This window comes from Terrapene carolina, unplaced genomic scaffold (genome assembly GCF_002925995.2).
Source record: "Terrapene carolina triunguis isolate 2854851 unplaced genomic scaffold, T_m_triunguis-2.0 Scaffold21, whole genome shotgun sequence".
Lineage (NCBI taxonomy): Eukaryota > Metazoa > Chordata > Testudines > Emydidae > Terrapene > Terrapene triunguis.
The window spans coordinates 36,508,461-36,527,781 of NW_020664372.1; the positions used below are offsets into that span (position 1 = coordinate 36,508,461).

Genomic DNA, 19,321 nt, shown 5'->3' on the forward strand with positions numbered 1-19,321 from the left:
ATGCTTCATGTGCCCCAAACAGACTCATCCATCACAAAATATTTAACTAATCCTTGACACTCACGTAGACAATTTTGAATACAAATAAGCCTTTATCCCAGAATCACTGTTGACTGCACAGATGTTGACCACATCTTAAACTGCATCAAAAGGGTTTTCCTCCCACACCTAGATTCTATTCAGGTTCTCATATCATGGCATCTCTATACCTGACTGTAAGAGAGTCAATGCCCTAAACTGTTTTAAGGCAATAGCTTAACCTCTAGCAAATTGACTTCACATCTCACTGAGTTTTACTAGCAGAGAATTTGGCCCAAGTGTTGAATTGCTGACACTTGGGAGCTCACATGAAGTTACTTACATGCTCTAGAAAGGGGAGAATCAAGAATATTCCTTGCAAAGAGTTGGCTGAACTCTGTATGCCATAAATTCAAGCAACAATGTATCCAGGAGCCTTATGTCATCCAACACAATACAGTACAGAAATGGAAGACAAGAAAATAAGGAAGGAAAGAGGGAAAAAGCCTACTAACAGAGTTATATGGAACAAAATCTAGAGTAATGAGAAATTATAAACATGGCAAACAGTGAGGATTCAGTACTCATACTACAGTGATGGGCAGCGGCATAAATCCTTAAGGTACATCTATCTACTACTTTTTCCTAAGGCCTGAAGGTCTCTAATAAGAACAGTGATGTAATCATTTCTTTTTACAAAGCCTTTGGAAGACTAACTAGACTGCTGTAAGCTCTGGGTTTTTCAGTAAAAAAATGGATTAAATTAGAATCCAAACAAAAACAAAAAAAGTCACAGAAAGATAATAGATTATGCCTTATGCATAGGGCCCTACCAAATTCATGGTCCATTTTGGTCAATTTCATGGTCATAGGATTTTAAAAATCATAAATCTCATGATTTCAGTTATTTAAATCTTGAAATTTCACAGTGTTGTAATTGTAGGAGTCCTGACACAAAGAGGAGTTGGGGGGGGGAAGGGGGGGTGTCGCTAGGTTATTGTAGGGAGGGTTGCTACCCGTACTTCTGCGAGGCTGCTGGCGGAGGCGCCACCTTCATAGCTGGGCGCCCAACAGCTGCCGCTCTCTGGCCACCCAGCTCTGAAGGCAGTGCAGAAGTAAGGCTGGCAATACTGCAATCCCCCTAAAATAACCTTGTGACACCCTCTCCCCCCTTCCTTTAACTCCCTTTTGGGTCAGTGCCCCCAATTTAAGAAATACTGGTCTCCTCGGTGAAATCTGTATAGTATAGGATAAAAAGCACACGAGAGACCAGATTTCATGGTCTGTGATGCATTTTTCATGGCCGTGAATTTGGTAGGGCCCTACTCATGCAACATGTAGGATCAAATTATTTTACTTATCACAAGAGAGGACACAGTATAAAGGCATAAAAATTTGTAATTTTTCAAAAATAAAGAAAGGAAGGTACTACTCTAATAGCACAGTTTATGTACACAAGACAATGAGCAACAGCTTGACATTAGAAGATCAAGCTTAAACCAGGCGTTAGGAAAAATTTCTGGCAAGGTTATTAAAGCTGCTAAGAAATTAAGGCAGTAACCAAGTCATGGAAATGTACAAAACCCTACCAGAAATCAGAACTCTGCACTTATTTGAAGCACTAAAGTAAAGCTGGGTCAAGTTTTTCAATCAAAATTTCTTTTTAGCTGAAAAATGCAGATTCAAGTTGAGGGAAACATTTTGTGAATTCGTGTCTATTTCAACTAATTGTTTCAGTCAAAAAACAGTTTTGGAAGTGGGGGAGGTAATATCTTTTATTAGACCAAGTTCTGTTGGTGTGAGAGACAAGCTTTTGAGCTTACACAGGTCTTGAACTCTGGGTGAACTAGAAAGCTTGTCTCTCTCACCAACAGAACTTGGTCCAATAAAAGATATTACCTGACCCACCCTCTCTAATATCCTGGGACCAATCTGGCTACAGCTACACTGCTTACATAGTTTTGGAAGTGTCAAGCTAGAGTCACAAAACCCCTTTTACTCAACAGCCCAGGGGTTAGGGCACTCACCCAGGATGTGGGAGACCCAGATCCCTGTTGGAGCTGTTCTACTTAGTATAAATCAATAGTCACTAAGCCAGAGAGAGTGACTGAGAATGACACTATGGCCTGATGGTTACGGCACTCGCCAAGGAGGGAGAACACCTGGGTTCCAATCCCCACTCTGGAGAGGTGATTCAAATCTGGGTCTCCCACATCCCAGGTGAGTACCTAACCATTAGGCTATTAGGTAAATGTGCCCACCAGTACTACTTCCTCTGGGATTTTATGAATCTAGCCCAAAATTTCATTTGCTTTTATTTAAAAAGTTAACAGTGCCCAAAATCAAAACAAAACATTTTGGTTGACCCAAAATGAAGTCTCTTCCAACTTTAGTTCACAAAATATTGTGTTTTGGATTGACACAAAACAAGATTTCAGAACTGCCAGTGAATCAACTCTCTCCCTTCCTCAACAATAGTTATTTACACAGCTCTACAACAGAGTAGGTTTCAGGTTGCTTCCAGCCCCTCAATCTAATCCAGCTAGTTATGTTAGTACCTGAATATCTGCACTATGGAAGTGTTTGAACAAAGGATCAATAGGTTCAGGAACACTTTTCTTCTTTTTGATGATTTCCAGCATAGGCAAAACTTTTTTCCAATAATAAACACTTCGTCCAATGTACTCCCTTTGGTCATAGAAAGAATTTAGACTACTGCCCTGTGAAGGAAGCAGAATAGAAAAGTGTTTATTTTAAGGAATTTCAGCTATTATTAGATATTATTCAAACTGTTAACTTGCTTCAACTACAGACAGTCTTCAAAAGCTCTGGTATTGTCTTATGCACCTCTGACTCCTCAGGTGAGTCTCATCCAGTCTCTGTACAAGCCTACATAACGCATGCAACACATGTAGCTAGAAAAAAAGTGAGATTTTAAAAGAAGGGTACCAAATGACTATTGGAAAAAGGAATGCAAAAAGTTATTTCGTTTGGCATAACATGATCAAGTGAATATTTACTACATTTTCAGTTTATTTCTACTAATTGCTAAATTGTGCTAAGAATGATAAAATATTTTACAACACGTCAAACAGAAATATGTAAGTCATAAAGATTAAGTAAGTTACAGCGTTAATTATTTAAGTTATAATAAAGGTAAAAATATTTTTGCTAACTTACTGTTTTATGAAGACGTTTTGCCCAGTGAACAATTAGGGCAGGTTGAAGTCCATGTTTCCCCAGTGCTCTGAGAGTGTTTATTTCATGCTGGACTAGAAGTCTTAATTTTGCTGCTGTTCCTGGTCTGAAAAGTAATGGACACATTGCCTAATTAGCCTGCTCTGTTTTATGGAAAACTTTTGCTTGTCAATCCATTACAATAATGGAGATAAATTATTAATATCATGCAGATTATTGGTTTTAATCCCTTTTTTGCCTCCCATTTGCCATATATCTGCAGAACTATCCTGATCAAGGTGTGCACCCCACACAGGCCCTGAAGGATTTAGATAGGCCTGTGAGGCCAATTAACATACTGGCAGTACCTGAGAGAAAGAGAAAGCCAGGTATAATTGATTATGAAGCCCTATAGGAGCGGGACTGGGTGGTAATTATAAAGCCAGTAAGTTTGCAGCAGAAAAGGGCTTCAGGGAAAGAGTCTGCAAGCACTGTCTGGGGAATAGAAGATGTAGGAAGCAGTCCAGGGAGGCAGGAAGGAGTCTGAGGGAGTAGACCTTGGTTGCCAGCTACAGGATCTGTAGAGGATGGGTCTGGGTTCCCCTACCAGCCACCGAGGAAGGTGAAGTGAAACCTCCTGAGGTAAGGGGTGTAAGAACAGAGCCCAGTGACAGACGGAAGATCTGCTATAACATCATCGGCCTCTTACACAGGAAGGGGTGGACTAAAATGTAACCTGGTTGAAGGGCCACGTTGCGGGAAGAGAGACCACTGAAGCGACAATGGGCAGGGGTCACCACACAGGGAGTCAGCTGCTATGCCACGCCCAGCCACAAGGAGATGCTTCTGCATTGAGTGAATCCCTTTACATACACCAATCCATTTCTAAAAGGTATGTTGCCACTGCAACTACAGCTGTGATTGTACCACAGGAGGTATACTGTACTAGCTTTAATCATGGGTAACAATTGTGAAGAGGCATGGACTTGTAGTTGGGCTGGCTGCCCAAGTGTACTTGTGTTGCTATCCTGCGCTGGAGTCCGTGACACCACATTTTCAGTACTATTGTTACCCTTACTGGTTAGTTTAAAGATAGCCTACCCATGGTACAACGACACCTTCACTTGCAGCATAGAAATACCATAGAAGTCTCTTTCAAAACTCTCAGAAATTTTTACTATCAAAATTCGAGTGTCTAAGATTGAAGGTGTTGAAATAATGAAGTACATGCTACAAGAGTCTACAGTCACCTGATTAGTAGTGCTAAGATTCTCATGCTGGAAGTGACTTAGATTTAGTAAAATGTTAAAAAAATAAATAAATAAGAACACCACTTACATTGTTTTTTTGTGAATAAGGTTATTAACAGCATCCCACCAGGATCTCTGCCTTTCACTACAGAGCTGTTTGCTCACTGGCAGAGGTAAAAATTGAGGCTGATGTGAACTGTAGTGAGTATTAAATGTCTCTTGTAATTGTAAATGGCTAGTAAATATCACTCCAAGTAGAAATACCTGTTTTCATAAAATAAATACATGTTATACTGTGCAATTCTCCATAGCGTAGTAAATTTCAGTGCTTAAACTGTTTCCTTACTTCAAGGTCCAATATACAGATTGTTTCAGGAGCATTGGTCTCAAGTCTTGATGTTTCCTGGGGCAAGTGGAAAAGTTGTTTTAACCATTTGCGTATTTCAGGTAAGATTGACATGGAGTTCCACTGTAAACCAAGCCACGTAAGGTGCTGGAGACAACCATTGTGCACTCGAATTGCGCCTAAACAGAAACAAATGATTGTTTACTTCTAAAGTCTGTATCAGCAGTATCCGCGCAAATGGTAAACTTATCAAAACTGCATTTTATTCCATTAAAAAATTCTTAAGTTATGAAATCTTTAAAAAATGATAATCCAGCCAAACATTTTGGTTTCCTGCCTTTGAATCTACTTCTCTTTCTATGACTAAGCCCCCAAGTCCATTCCTCAGAAGAAAATAGATCCCATGTGTTATCTCTGGAGGATAATTTTATTTTAAATATAAAAATGCCATCACCATCTTATGTATGCAGTATTGTTGTAGCCGTGTCGGTCCCAGGTTATTAGAGAGACAAGGTAAGTGAAGTAATATCTTTTATTGGACCAACTTCTGTTAGGCCTTGGCTACACTTGGGAATTCAGAGTGCTGCCGCAGCAGCGAGGTGAAGCGCGAGTGTAGTCGTGCCGCCAGCGCTGTGAGAGCTCTCGCAGCGCTGTATGTACTCCACCTCTCCGAGGGGAGTAGCTTGCAGCGCTGCAAGTGAGCGTGCAGCGCTGCAGGCTCTGATCACACTGGCGCTTTACAGCGCTGCACTCGCTGCGGTCGGGGGGGGGGTGTTTTCACACCCCTGAGTGCAGCAAGTTGCAGCGCTGTACAGCGCCAGTGTAGCCAAGGCCTTAGTGAGACACAAGCTTTCGAGCTCACACAGAGTTCTTCTTCAGGTCTGCGAAATGTACTCAGAGCATCACAGCTAAATACAAGGAGGAAGAGATTGCTTAGCATAAGTAGTTAACATATTTCCAGGGACCATTCAAGGTGAAGTGGCCCATTAATATCCCTCCAGTCATAGGGGAGAAAGGAAGGAGGGGGAGGCAGCTGCGGACATTGCTAGTGGGTTACAGGATGGGTGAATGCTTTTCATAAAGCAATCACTCTATATTTGACCTATCAATCCCCATCTGCAAGGAAACCTGCACAACACTTTCAAAAGACGAGACTGGGACTGTAAATTCATAACTTTGTTAGACACTAAAAATCACAGACTGAACTGAGACTCACTTTATGGTTTACAACCCCCCGCAAGCTGCTCCCCCTGCCCTGTGACTGGAGGAGTGTTAACAGGCCACTTCACCTTGAAAGGGATTAACTACTTATGCCAAACAAACCATCTGTTCCACCTTGTATTTAGCTGTAACACTCTGGGTAAGTCTACACTGCAATTAAACACAAGTGGCTGGCCCGTGCCACCTCACTCGGGTTTGCGGGGCTCAGGCTGCAGGGCTGTTTCACTGCAGTATAGATTCCCAGGCATGGGCTGGAACCTGGGCTCTAAGATCCTGCAAGGTGGAAGGATCCCAGAGCTTGGGCTCCAGCCTAAGCCTGAAAGTCTGCACTGCGGTGAAACAGCCCCATAGCCTGAGCCCCACAAGCCCAAGTCATGTCACGGGAGTTTAACGGCAGCGTAGACATTCACTCAGAGTATATTTCCTAGACCTGAAGCAGAGCTCTAAGTAAGCTCGAAAGCTTGCCTCTCTCACCAACAGAAGTTGGTACAATAAAAGATCTTACCCACCTTGTCTCTCTAATCAGCATCTTAAAAGTTTTTGTCTATGTTTGCATTTCTAAGCACTCAAACAATTACCTATGCTTTGAGGAAGGTAAGTTTGGCAGAAGGGGGCCATGAGCAGGTGACAGAGAGCATGAAAACTCCAAACTTCACTGCAAATGAAGTCTTATTACCGCCATGATTTTGCTCTAAAAGTTCTGATATTGTAGAATTAGATGGAGTGTTTCAGACGTCACTTCAGACATCATAAGTGTACATGCTACATCAGCCTTAGAGGTTAACAACAGTCACTTGGCAGCATCCTAACATTTATTTCGTTTTAACCACCCCTCATTCCCAATCTCCACTTTTTTGCACTATATAAAATGAATGTAAAAAGAGTAAGTGTGCTTATTTTAGCTATCAGGTGAATAATGTATGTTTATACTGGGGCAAATAAGTTTATAATTTAAGACCAACAGCTGCATTATACATTTCATAAATAGACTAAATGTGAGATAGTTGGAAGCTGTCAAAGCAGTTTAATCAACTGAATTGTTTTTTTTTGTTTTTTGTTTTAATTAAGACAGTGCTTGAACACAGACAGGTATAAAGGATTTACCTAAATCACCAAATTTTCCGAAGCTGGACAGACTCCACAAGCAGAAGTGTTGGTTTGTAGCTAACAGTGCTATCTTAACTGTAAGTTTTTAATTTAGAAGCAAACAATTAAAAAGATATCTATTTAGGTGAGCTTTTTATTTCTTCAATTCCCTTTTTTGAAGCAAGATTTGTGTAAGTACGTATTCTGGCAGAATAAAGCTGCTTGACCAACTCTCCAAAGTAACTACCATTTCAAACTGACCATCCAGCGAGGACAGGCCAGTAAGTCTGCACAACACACACAGTTAAGATGAAAGTAGGGATGCTAGAGAATGGTATTTAGAACTGCAAACTCACTTGCCTATGGAATACCTTTCCTCTAGATCTAGGTGTCATTTCTGTAATACTGCATACATTGCCACCATCAGAAGTTCCTGAGTTAGCAGTCCTTTATTTTAACAAAGGGGTTGCTAATAGATTTTCCTCTTCAAAGAGCTATGGCTCTTGAACTTACTTCCTCTCTTTTTTGTCTCACAGCCAGGTTTAATGATCTTCTACAGATACTCCAAGGCTAATATATTTCCCCTCTGACATTTCTGTGAGAAATGGGTTGCTTGCCTGAGGCATCTGTTTTAATATTTGATAAATATTATGTTATAGCCATGTTGTAGATTGTCAAAGTTGCTATTTGTATAAAGGCCATTTATACTTGGTTGCAGTCTGTATTATCTGCAGGGTTTTTCTTCAAATCAGAAGAAACATCACATCAAGATATAGAAAGTAAGTGTAAAGTGTTCTTAAGCGATGCTTCTTACCAATATCATATCTGCCTAGCTCCACACGGTCTGGTCCCTGTATACAGACATTTCTGATATTATCAGTGCCAAGGAAAGTTCTCTCTCTGGGAGCTCCATTCTCAAAGAGTGCATCAAATAAAGTAGATTGCCCACTTTCGTTTGCGAAAGACTCCACAATCTCTTTGTAGAAGTCTTGCTTGCCATGGCTTAAGTTTAGCAGCATGTGACCTGTAAAGCAAAACATATTCAAGCAGAATTATTTTAAATACAAGTAGTGCAGTGAATTAAGATTGTTTAGTAGCAAGCGTGTCTCATCAGATCATTAACCCGACATATCAAGGATTAAAGATTATGGGTGAAATCCATGCCCCAATGAAGTCCATGGAAAAACTCTAACAGACATCAATTGGGCCAGGATTTAACCCCCACATGTTTTCAAGTCTTTTTCATGCTACCCTTTGTGAGGCAGTCAGACCAAAGAATTCTTAAATTCAATCATCTAAACACAAAGATGTGGAAATCTTTGTAGGATTAGTATAGCAAATAGGAAAGCCATAATTCTTGGTATTCCGGGGGCCCTGGAATTACCTTCAATATGAATAGCTATGCTTAAGTAGAATGGTCCCTTCCAGAGCAGGGAAATTTCTGAAAAGCACCTCATCCTAAAGTCGTTTAACCACAATGCATTCCTACAGCACAGTCCCTAGCCTAGAATTCACAACTTAGATTAATGACAAAGAAAAAAGGTGGCTCAGAAACAATAGATGGTGTGATGGGGAAGGAAGACATGGTAATAAAAATAGGAGCAGGGCATAACAGGTAGTGTCTGTAGGGGCTACGGCAGAAAGGATTTTAAGGAGACCGAGGTAGCAACTTCAAAAGTTTTATAATCTATTCAAAAATGTGAAGAAGAGTTTCTGTAGTTTAAGAACGTTGAAACAGTTCAAAAATGAGTGCTAAGTTAAGAGGAAGACATGGGAACTTAAGTGTATCATGATCAGACTTGCTTTTTATACAAACCTACTTTAAGCTTTGAACATTTTTCATGAATTTAAGCAGCAAAATGTTTAATTATGTATAAATTTCAAATCACTAAAAAACCCATCTCTTGTATATACCATTTGGGAAAGAACATATTACTAGTTTTGTTTTAAACAGTTGAAATTAATATTCTTGTTACCAGACTGGCTCTGTCGATCACAGGCTAACATTTCCAGCATATCTTGTCCAGCTTGATCTGCCTTTATTAGTTTTGTCTTTGGTCTAGGGACCTGGTGGGAATTACACAAGAGTCAGGAACCAAGAAGTTACTGCTTCAAAAGTTAAACTCCCCTCTAGCTTTTTGTTAGTAAAATAAAAAATCCAAAATTTATGATTTATTGAACATGAAGGAAGTTTAATATCATCATGGCAAGTTACTATTTTTCAGTTACCAGACACCACCTTCCAGCCCCCCAAAAAGTTCTTCTTAATTAGCATTTAAGTATGTATTTTTGCTAGACATCTCTGGGAAGTGTTAATTAATAGCAAGATTAAGCTGGCATGAATACAGACTATTCCCAGATTACAGGTGCCAAGGTGGAAGGAGATATTTTGATTTAATAAGGTGAAGGATTGAGGCCCAAATTCTCTGCTGTGTCCACAACACACTGGGTGTGGGGCAAACACATAAAAGGATCTGTACCTCCTCAAGGCTGGGGCCAATTTTACACTGGCAGGTACATGGTGTAGTTGTAGTCAGAGCAAAGGTGATACATCCAAGGTGATAAAAATGCTAACCCATTAGAGCCTTACTTCTGATAAGAGCAAGAGATAAAACGTGCACTCACCTACCCCAGATTTTCTACAACAAACTGAAAAGTGGTAAAATATTGTTTAACAGCTGTAAGACATGTACATAGAAGTGCTGCTCATCTGAGAACTACAGTTCAAAATAAAATAAAAATGAGTTCTATATCAACTAATGCATAATAATACAAAAACTGAAAACAGCTTACTTGAAAAGCTATAAGGTAACACAAAGCTGCCAGTTCAGATACAGCTCTCCATTGCTTCTCACTGTGCTGGGCCATTTTCAACAAGAGAGTTCCAGCATACATGTAAAAGTGACCTCTCATTTCCAGGAATGTAATAGACAGATCATCATTCCCATTCACATATGGTTTCACAGACTGAAGAGCGTGATCAAAACTATAGTACAAACAAAAAGTCATTAAAACTAGGGACAACTGTATACCAGTGGTTTCAGACTTGTCGTTATGTCAGTAAGATTATTGAACTAGTATGTTTGCATGATAATGAATCAAATGGCTCGATGCCAGAATCTCAAGTTTCCAATGCTCTAAAGTTGTTTTTTTTAAGTACATTCTACTCCCATGAGTGAATCTTATGCTTTGATATCTTGTCCCCCCACTCTCAAAACCACTTCTTTAGCAAGGACACAATCCCCCAACGCACTCCTTGAGTCATTTCTCCCACTGGCATTGCCTCAAAAATAAAAGGAATTCTTCAAGAGACATGGCTGCACCTCGTAAGCGGGTGTTGAGATGGGGAGAGAAGAGTGAATCATTTGGGGCAAGATTAGAATGAAACAAACAGTAAGTGGTGGTAAAAGGGACATGCAGAAGGTGATTGGAACCAAGTGAGCATATGATCCGAATTAACCAAAGCCAGGAAAAATCTGAGCATTAGACTTTTAAATGTAGGAGGTGGTTCTGCAGGAACTTGAGTAGCAGCTACAGTCTGGTACCTGAAGCACATGTTGCACAAGCTCCATTCCTGGAAGGTTTCCCAAATGTTAATTAGGGCAAAACATTCTTTAAGTCATCTGACAAGATCATAGTCCATTTTGGAAATGTTTCAGATGTATTCATTCAAGCCCCATGGGATAAAATGGCAGAAAAAAAAAAAAACCCAACAAACCAAATGGGTCTACAGATAATACTGCCAAGAAATACTATTAGATGAGAGGCTATGTAGTAATAGAGAGTATCACAGCAGCAAAAAGCACAGGACACTATGTATTTCTCAGCTGGCCACCCATTCGACTGCTAACCAACCCAAACCTGTTTTGCTTCATAAAGTTAGAGGCGATAACGCAGTCCAAATGATATGGCCTACCCCTTGTCAAGCAATATTTTCCAATCCTATAGTTTGTGTGTCCTAGCAGGCACTAAGTAATCAACTACATGCTTTTCTTAAAAGTAACTTCCTTTCAAATTTTTAACTACTGCACAGGTAATAAAGGAGCTAAGGAAAAAGATGACTGAATATGGGCAAGCACAGTTCTCACCCAAGCAGAAATACTTGACTATTCACAAGTTCCTTAAGCCTAATGCTTTTCCCAAAAAAGTCTCCAGCTACAGTGTCCTTACCCATCTACTGAACAATTACAGATAAAGATCTACTTGGCTGCTCTTGGGAGTTAAATTTTTCAGATGCCTGAGCCAAAAGCATGAGACATTTCAGACCATAGGGAAAATTTGTTTGAGAAGTCTAGTTAACACATCACAGGAGTTCGGAAGGAAAAAGTGTCATCTCAACAATGGTTGCAATTTTGCTACTGGGATACTGTATGAATTAGGAGGTTCAAATACAAATATTCACACACTGAAGTAAGTGCAATTTAGTTCTAAAGAACTTTTACACCAGACACTGAGACAGCACTGTATGCAAGCTGATAAGTGCTTCCTTTCTTGTCTTTTTTGATGATGAAATGTCCTCCTATGCTTAGGGCTCTACCAAATGTTCACTTTGGTCAATTTCACAGCCACAGGGTCTTAAAATTGGTCAATTTCAGATGTTTACATCTGAAATTTCATGGTGTTGTAACTGTGGGGGTCCTGATCCAAGCCGGGGGAGGGGGGGGGGACAAGCTGTTGTAGGGGGGTTGCAGGATTGCCCTAGTCACTTCTGTGCTGCCTTCAGAGCCCAGCTCTGAAGGTAGCAGCTGCGGAGTTTCCTGCAGCTGGAGGAGGCTCCTGGAGGTGGAGGTAGGTCCAATCTTCCAGTGCTGCTGGGAGTGCCCCAACCAGGGGCTCCTAGCTGCTAGTCAGGGTCAGTGGTGGATTAATGCGTGGGACCATGGGGCCCGTGCCCAGGAGCCCTGGACATTTTGAAAAATGGGTACCCCAGCCCTGGCAGGAGCCATAGGGTGGAAGCCCCGAGCCCCTGCAGATGTTGCAGGGGCTGAATCCCCAAGCCCAGGCAGGAGCCAGGATCGGGGGCAGCAGCCCTGAGTCTGGGCAGGAGCCATTGGGGGCAGTGGGGGAGGAGAAGCCTGGAGCTCAGGCAGGAGTTGTGGGGGGCGAAAGCCTCAAGTCCCGGCTTGAGCTGCAGGAGTGGCAGCCCCCAGCCCAGGTCCCTGAGCCGGGCAGGAGCCGCTGTGGGGGGGAGCAGCCTCGAGCCCAGGGGGGCAGGCCCAGGCCAGGCCCTTGAGCCCAGGCAGGAGCTGCAAGGTGGAAGCCCCGAATCCCAGCTGGAGCCGCTGTGGGGGGGATGCAGCAGTCCCAAGTCCAGGTGCCCGGAGCCGGGGAGGGGGCAGAAGCCCTGGAGCTCGAGCATCTGGAGCCTGGGCAGAAGCCAGGGGTGGAGAGAAGGGAGCAGAAGCCCCAGAGCTGGAGCGTGGCCTGGGCAGGAGCTGGAGCTGCAGCTGCAGGGGATGGCAGTCCCAAGCCACAGCTGGAGCCCATGCATCCCCCAGCCCTGGCAATACTTGGGGGTGGGGGGGAGGGAGAGCAAGCGCGAACAGCAGCCCAGAGCTGCTGCAGGAGCGGCAGCCCAGAGCCCAACTCTGGGGCTGCTGCAGCGTAGAAGTGAGGATGGTACACCCTCTTCTGCTCTGCCTGTGGAGGTGGGTCTGATCTCCCTCCGATAACAGCCGTGCAGGGGAAGGACAAAGTCCTGTCCCTCCCCAGCCTGCCTGATTTCGTGGAGATCAGATTTCATGGGGAAAGGCCTATTTCACGGCCGTGAAATTGGTAGGGCCCTACCTATGCTGCTTGAGCAATATGAAGACACACATTGGTTACTGTACAGTTATGAAGTGTTCTTTCTTACTAGAAAAGAGACAAGCAGGGCTGGCTCTAACTTTTTTGCTGCCCCAAGCAGCAAAAAAAGCGCCGCCCCGCCCCGCGCGCCGCGCCGCCGGAGCCCGCCCCCCCCGCCGAGCGCCGCACCGCCGGAGCCCCCCGCCACCCCAAGATTGGCCGCCCCTTACCAGGTGCCGCCCCAAGCATGTGCTTGGTTGCCTGGTGCCTGGAGCCGGCCCTGTGTATAAGCTTATGGGAAAAATATTGCTCTGGGTCTTCAAGCCTAGACTAAAGTGAAGAGATACGCATCAGTTCCAGCCTAGCAGCCAGCAGACTGAAGGCAGATGCACAGCACCAGTCAGGATAACACAGGACAGAAGTACCAGCCTCAGTGACTACTACAGAGTTGTTTTTAAAGTTAGTCGTTTCCCTCAACCACCTGTACACTGTAAGAAAAGTCTGTTTGATGCTCCATGGCACAGAATGACACCCCTTGACAAGAGATTACTCAGAAGTCTTTTACAGTAGGAATGTGATGAAGATAGTACCTTGCAAGTGATTCTCTGCTTTCTTGAACATCTCTAGTAGAAAGTGTCATTATCACAAGGTTGGAGTAGGCCAGCAGCAGATCTCTGTTGGTGTTTCTCCAAATACTTTTTTCAGACTCTGAGTCCTGTGCAGATTCCAGATATTCCTAGAAAAGATTTATTAGAAGACATAATTTAGTCACCTTTCTTGGGTGGTAATAGTACCACCCCTAGAGCATGCTAGTTACATTCACAGAATATTCCAGTTTGCAAGGTGGGATCTTAACATCCAGTTCTCCCCCAGATTCTCCAGCAACAAAGCCTCTCTACCAAAGATTGAAGTGCTACGCCAAATCTGTTCAAGAGACAAACCCAACAGTCTTATGTATAAACACTAATATCAAATGTAATAAAGTATGGAGAGTAAACTGAAGTGTGTTGTACCTCCTTTTGTTTTGGTGGAGTTTAGTTTTTAAAAAAAGAGAACTCTTCCATAGTCCCTGTGCTGTCCCGTAGTCCCCAACTACTTGGAGGATAGACACTAGTTCCACTAAAGAACCAGCCTAGTATAGAAAACACAAGAGATTTTCCCAAAACCACAGTATGGATTTAACAAACCTTAAGTGTCTGTACAACACACGAACACCATTGCAAGCTTGATCGCATAGTAATCTTCTTTTCTGCCTCTCGACAGTGAGCCACAGCATCCTTCAATCTTTTATTTGAACGGTAGAGCTCTACTAGCCTGATGTTTACATAGACATCATCTGGTCTTGCATAGAGTTCCGATTGTATCAGATCAAAAAGCTGATTCCATCCATCTTCACCTTTACAATCCAATAACTGTTCCTATTAAAAACAAAGGCAGTGTGTTTTTAGTATCTCATTTTCCATTTAAACTTTTTTTTTTAATCACTGACCACATGACAGGACAGTTTCCTTTGTTATCCCTACTCTTAGCAACCTGATTATGCATAGACCAAGTGGTTGAGAGTATGTCAGGTTTTATTTATATTGACATTTATATATGAAATGAGAGTTTGTATAATTTGCTAAGACTTAATAGCATTATTTGAGATTTTTTAAAAATATTTTTTAAATGTTTCTTTATTGAAGTAAGTGCACAAGGAGTCTCAGAGAACCCTGTCAGATCTAGTAGGATTTTGGTTTTACAGAATATTCTTTTCATTATATTCCCATTCTATACCACTGTATCTAGTCAAGGATTCACTTTTGTTAAAAAAGCAGTTAACTTTTTAAAAAGACAGACAATTTGAACTACGTTATTGCTGGCATACATTAGAAAACTAATGCATTCATACACCAGTCAGGCCACAGATGCTTAGTTACCTGAAAAGAGCAAACTTCATTACTCTCATTCATAAGAATGGGAGTGAAGATACAGACCCCATGTTCGAAAGCAAAAGCAGCAACAATTTTTTTCTTAAAAAGCAAATATTTATCCAAGTGTTTATTCAAGAGTACAGAAAGTAGGAAACTAGCCTAATGCCATCAAAAAAGCTGCTACATTTCTGCACACTAATCCCTCAGATAGGAAAAGCTACACAAGAAAGTCAGTGTCTGTTATGGACTTCAGTGATGGACTTCAGACATTTAAGTGAAAACAATATTTTTATAGACCTATAATCAATACAGAATTAAGGATTCTAACGAATTGAGATATCCACAATTGTTCCCAGAAAACTCAAAAACAAATAAGCAAAGTGTGAGAGTTACTGAGGTTGGGCCTGGTACTTGCTAGGTAGTCAGCCATAAACCCAGATCAGAAAATATATCACTAGACAAAGAAACAAGTAACAGTTTAAAGGTCTGCTACTTTGCTACTTGTCAGAACTAGAAGTGCTGTCATGGACCAGGAAGTTCTCCCTACATCAAGTTCTGAAGTAACTCAAATATGAAATCGCAGAACTACTAACTGTGGTATGTAACCTATAATTTAAATCAACTTCTGAACCAGATGACTGGAGGATAGCTAATCTGATGCCTATTTTTTAAAAAAGCTCCAGAGGCGATCCCAGCAATTACAGGCTAATAAGCCTAACTTCAATACCAGGCAAATTGAAACTATAGTAAAGACTAGAATTACCAGACACAAGTGAACACAATATGCTGGGGAAGAGTCAACACGGCTTTTATAAAGAGAAATCATGCCTCACCAATCTATTAGAATTCTTTGAGGGGGTCAATATACATTTGGACAAAGGCAATCCAGTGGAAATAGTGTACTTAAACTTTCAGAAAGCCTTTGACAAGGTTCCTCACCAAAGGCTCTTAAGCAAGGTAAGCAGTCATGAGATATGAGGGAAGGTTCGCTCATGAATCAGTAACTGGTTAAAAGATAGGAAACAAAGGGTAGGAATAAAAAGTCAGTTTTCAGAATAGAGAGAGGTAAATAGTAGTGTCCACCAGAGGCCTGTACTGCAACCAGTGCTGTTTAACATTCATAAATGATCTGGAAAAAGTGGTAATGTGAGATGGCAAAATATGCAGACGATACAAAATTACTCAAGATAGTTAACTCCAGAGTGGACTGCAAAGAATTACAAAGGGATCTCACTAAACTGGGCGACTGGGCAACAAAATGGTAGATGAAATTCAATGTTGATAAATGCAAAGTAATGCATATTGGATGACCGTTCTTATGTTCTTATCTGCAACATTACCACCACCACAATACTAGGAATAGAACTGGTACAACTTTTCCAGCAGTTTCAAAAATCTGTCAAATAGTTAGACTGAACAGGAAGGGGGGAAAAAAAATGAAACGCTTCAGTAATGTTGAAATAAACTTGTTTCAACCCAACTGAAAAAATTTCACGTCAATTTCAGGCATTTTGACAAAAGGAGAGAAGCAGACTAAATTTACAAAAAAGGAGGGGTGCCTCCCTTATAGGCTTTATCCCAGTAGTTAAGAGTACTCACCTGAGATGTGGGACATCCCCCCAACCTGCCATCCTGACATAGAGGAGGGATTGGAACTTGGATTTCTCAAATTGCAGGAGTGTGCCCTTGCCACTAGGTTATGGCATATTCTAGTATGGGGCTCTCAATCTCTCCTGTTGAAGCTATTCCACTTTCTATAACGACATTTTAATGGGGACTTGAACTTGTGTCTCCCACGTCCTGTGACTGCTTCAACAGGAGAGATTGAGCGTGCCTAAAAGGGAGGAAGCTCACCCCCAAATCTCCTGCCCTTTTGTGAATCGAGCTCTTTCTTTTTATCAAAATGTCTGAAATCTACATGAAATGTTTTGAGTTAGTTCAAAACAAAATATTCTGAACCAACATTTCTGACTTTTAAAAAAAAAATCCCCAAAATTTTTGAATAAATTTGTTTTCTGTTCAACTCAAAACAAAAAATTTTGGAACTGTCAATGAACTGAAAAATCCATCATTTGCACAGCTCTACCTAGGAGCCTAGACATGGCCTAGAATATCACCGGGAGAGGTGTTGTGCACATACAGAAAGCAAAGATGGTCCATGCCGCAATAATAATACTGAAGATCAACCTCAACACATCACAAAGACTTCAAAATTTGCGGATCTTCAGTGATCAAAGAATATGAAGAAAGAATCTCAGATTACAGAAGAACAAGAGTAACACTCAAGATACATGATGACTCCTAAACTATTTAGACCACGGTTTCTCAACCTGTGGGTCATGACCCAAACCTGGGTCACCAGAATGTGTCAAAGGGTCACGATCCTGGCTGGGCTCAGCTCCCCATTCTGGGTGCTGTGACACAGTGCACTGAGTCACAGTGCTGCTCAGATTTGACCCAGCCGCCCCTCCACCATGATGACAGGGGGCCAGCTGGGCAAAATTTGAGTGGCACAGTGATCCCATGCACCAGGCTGCAGCAACAACTCACACAAATTTGGCCAAGCTGAAGTTGCAATACCTGGTGATGGGAGGTGAGCCCAGCCAGCCTCACAGGACAGGAGCCGGGAGGATGTGGTTGATGTCACGTTCTCAGTTAAGTACCCCCGCCCCCAATACCCTGGCCCACAGCTAACTGACCCCCACCCCCCAGTCATAACATCCATCCTGGTCCCCAGATGTTTCCCCACTGCACCCATAGGCCCTTGTCCTCCAAACTCCCCACTTTGCCCCAGGACTCCAAATCCCCTCACCACTTTACCCTCTGCCCACCAAGGGGCATGTATGGGGGCTGTGGTATTTTGGGAACTATCAGCTTGCTGCCCTTCCCCTAGGCTCCTATGCCCCCATATCCTTCCCCCAACCCTCCCACTGCCCCCCCCACACTCCTGCCACCCCGCTTCTCCCCTGAACCCCCAACTCTTTCCTCACTCCACTCCCAGACCTCCTAATCTCCCCACCTCACCTCCAGGCCCCCTGATCCCCTCCACACTTTACCTTCTGCACCCCCCTGCCCCCAGGCCATGTGAGAGGGCTGTGTGTTTCTGGAGGATGGCTCAACTCACTTGCCCTCCCCCAGGTGCCAGTGGGGTGTTCCCCATCTGTTCACATCTGGCTGGATTATCTGGAATCTTAGCTCCAAGAATCCTGCCCCCATCCCGTGATGGACCCCTGTGGGAAAGAGAAGCATTGGCCTGTCATGACCCACTGACCCATCAAGGTATACAAATGGGTTCCTGAGACACAAAGATTAAGAACCACTGATTTAGACTAACCAAAAAAGTTAGAGGTGAGATGGAATGGACAGGCCAATCTGTCTTGGCCCTAGCTTAAAATAACTGCATGCAAGTTAGAACTTAGTGATTATAGCACACCTCAAAATTTCAGTTTACCTTCAGTCTGTAAACAGCAGGGCTTCCGGGGAAGAGTTTAGAAGCTCTCTCAACCCAGTATTTTGTTCTTCCATCTGTAACATCATTGTCACACAATAATTCCGCAATCTTCAGTACAAGATCTTTTTGTGTTGGGTTCAACTCCACTGAACGCTAATATTTCAGCACCACCACAAAAAAACCAAACAGCTGTTATTTTTTGTAGTTAATATGAAATATTTCAGCATATAACTAGATAAACAGAACAAAAAAACTACTCAGATTACTCAGCAATACTCATCAGTACATACTTTTACAGTTTTAAGTGTTCAATGAAAGCAGCTTCAAAAATCTGTTCTAGTACTACACTACGCAAGATGTTTTGGACATGTTTGTAATAAGCTTATTTTTCAAAAAGTTATTAGGTGAAGAAACGTATGCTGGTAGTTTTACACTTTTATATGCTTATGGAACAAGTCAGACCAACAAGTTTTGGTCCTGATTCTGCAATGCAGTTTACTAGCAATTGGAATTCACACCATAAAGTTATAGGGAACCCTGTTAGGGAATCCCAGGGCAAACTTGATGCCTTATTTTGAAAAGTATTCTACCAGCCTAAACTCCCTATTAATCAATTTTCAGTGTGGGAAGAAGTTAATGGTAGGGTTTCTTAAACATCAGCTCTAGGACAGATACAGTATACAGTTACTTCTGTTTGAATTGTCTTTACACTTATAGATATTGCATCAATAGTAAGATCAGGTGAAGAATTTCCTCTATTTCTTTCAATGTTTTTAATTTGTGCATTTGACAGTACTGACCATAGTCAATTTTGTTTTCCCAGGGATAGCAAGTTAGTTTCCTTCTTTGGTTTTGCTGGTCTTTAACACAGCACAAGGGAAGAGAATACACATTTTGAGAGAGAGAAAGAGAGGAAAATATAACAAGAATCACAAAAAGCTGTCTCACAAACTCAGTGCTGCAAGAAACTGAGCTAAAAGTCTTATTACAATTCATTAAAGGGCTAGATATTTATATGAATATCCAGTTACATTAGATAGGATAAAGTTCATAAGGACTAAATCCTCATGCTTTA

The 19,321-nt window shown here is 42.0% G+C and overlaps 1 protein-coding gene across 1 annotated transcript in view; it reads right to left on the minus strand.

Moving 5' to 3' along the window:
- The window catches only part of RGPD4 (RANBP2 like and GRIP domain containing 4), a 74,478-nt gene that overhangs the window by 47,471 nt on the left and 7,686 nt on the right, over positions 1 to 19,321 (minus strand). Inside the window, 10 exon segments of the mRNA XM_029913359.1 lie at positions 2,577 to 2,738; positions 3,199 to 3,322; positions 4,534 to 4,709; positions 4,792 to 4,970; positions 7,913 to 8,122; positions 9,075 to 9,165; positions 9,892 to 10,084; positions 13,473 to 13,618; positions 14,070 to 14,300; positions 18,247 to 18,399. Coding sequence (XP_029769219.1) covers positions 2,577 to 2,738; positions 3,199 to 3,322; positions 4,534 to 4,709; positions 4,792 to 4,970; positions 7,913 to 8,122; positions 9,075 to 9,165; positions 9,892 to 10,084; positions 13,473 to 13,618; positions 14,070 to 14,300; positions 18,247 to 18,399 — 1,665 coding nt within the window.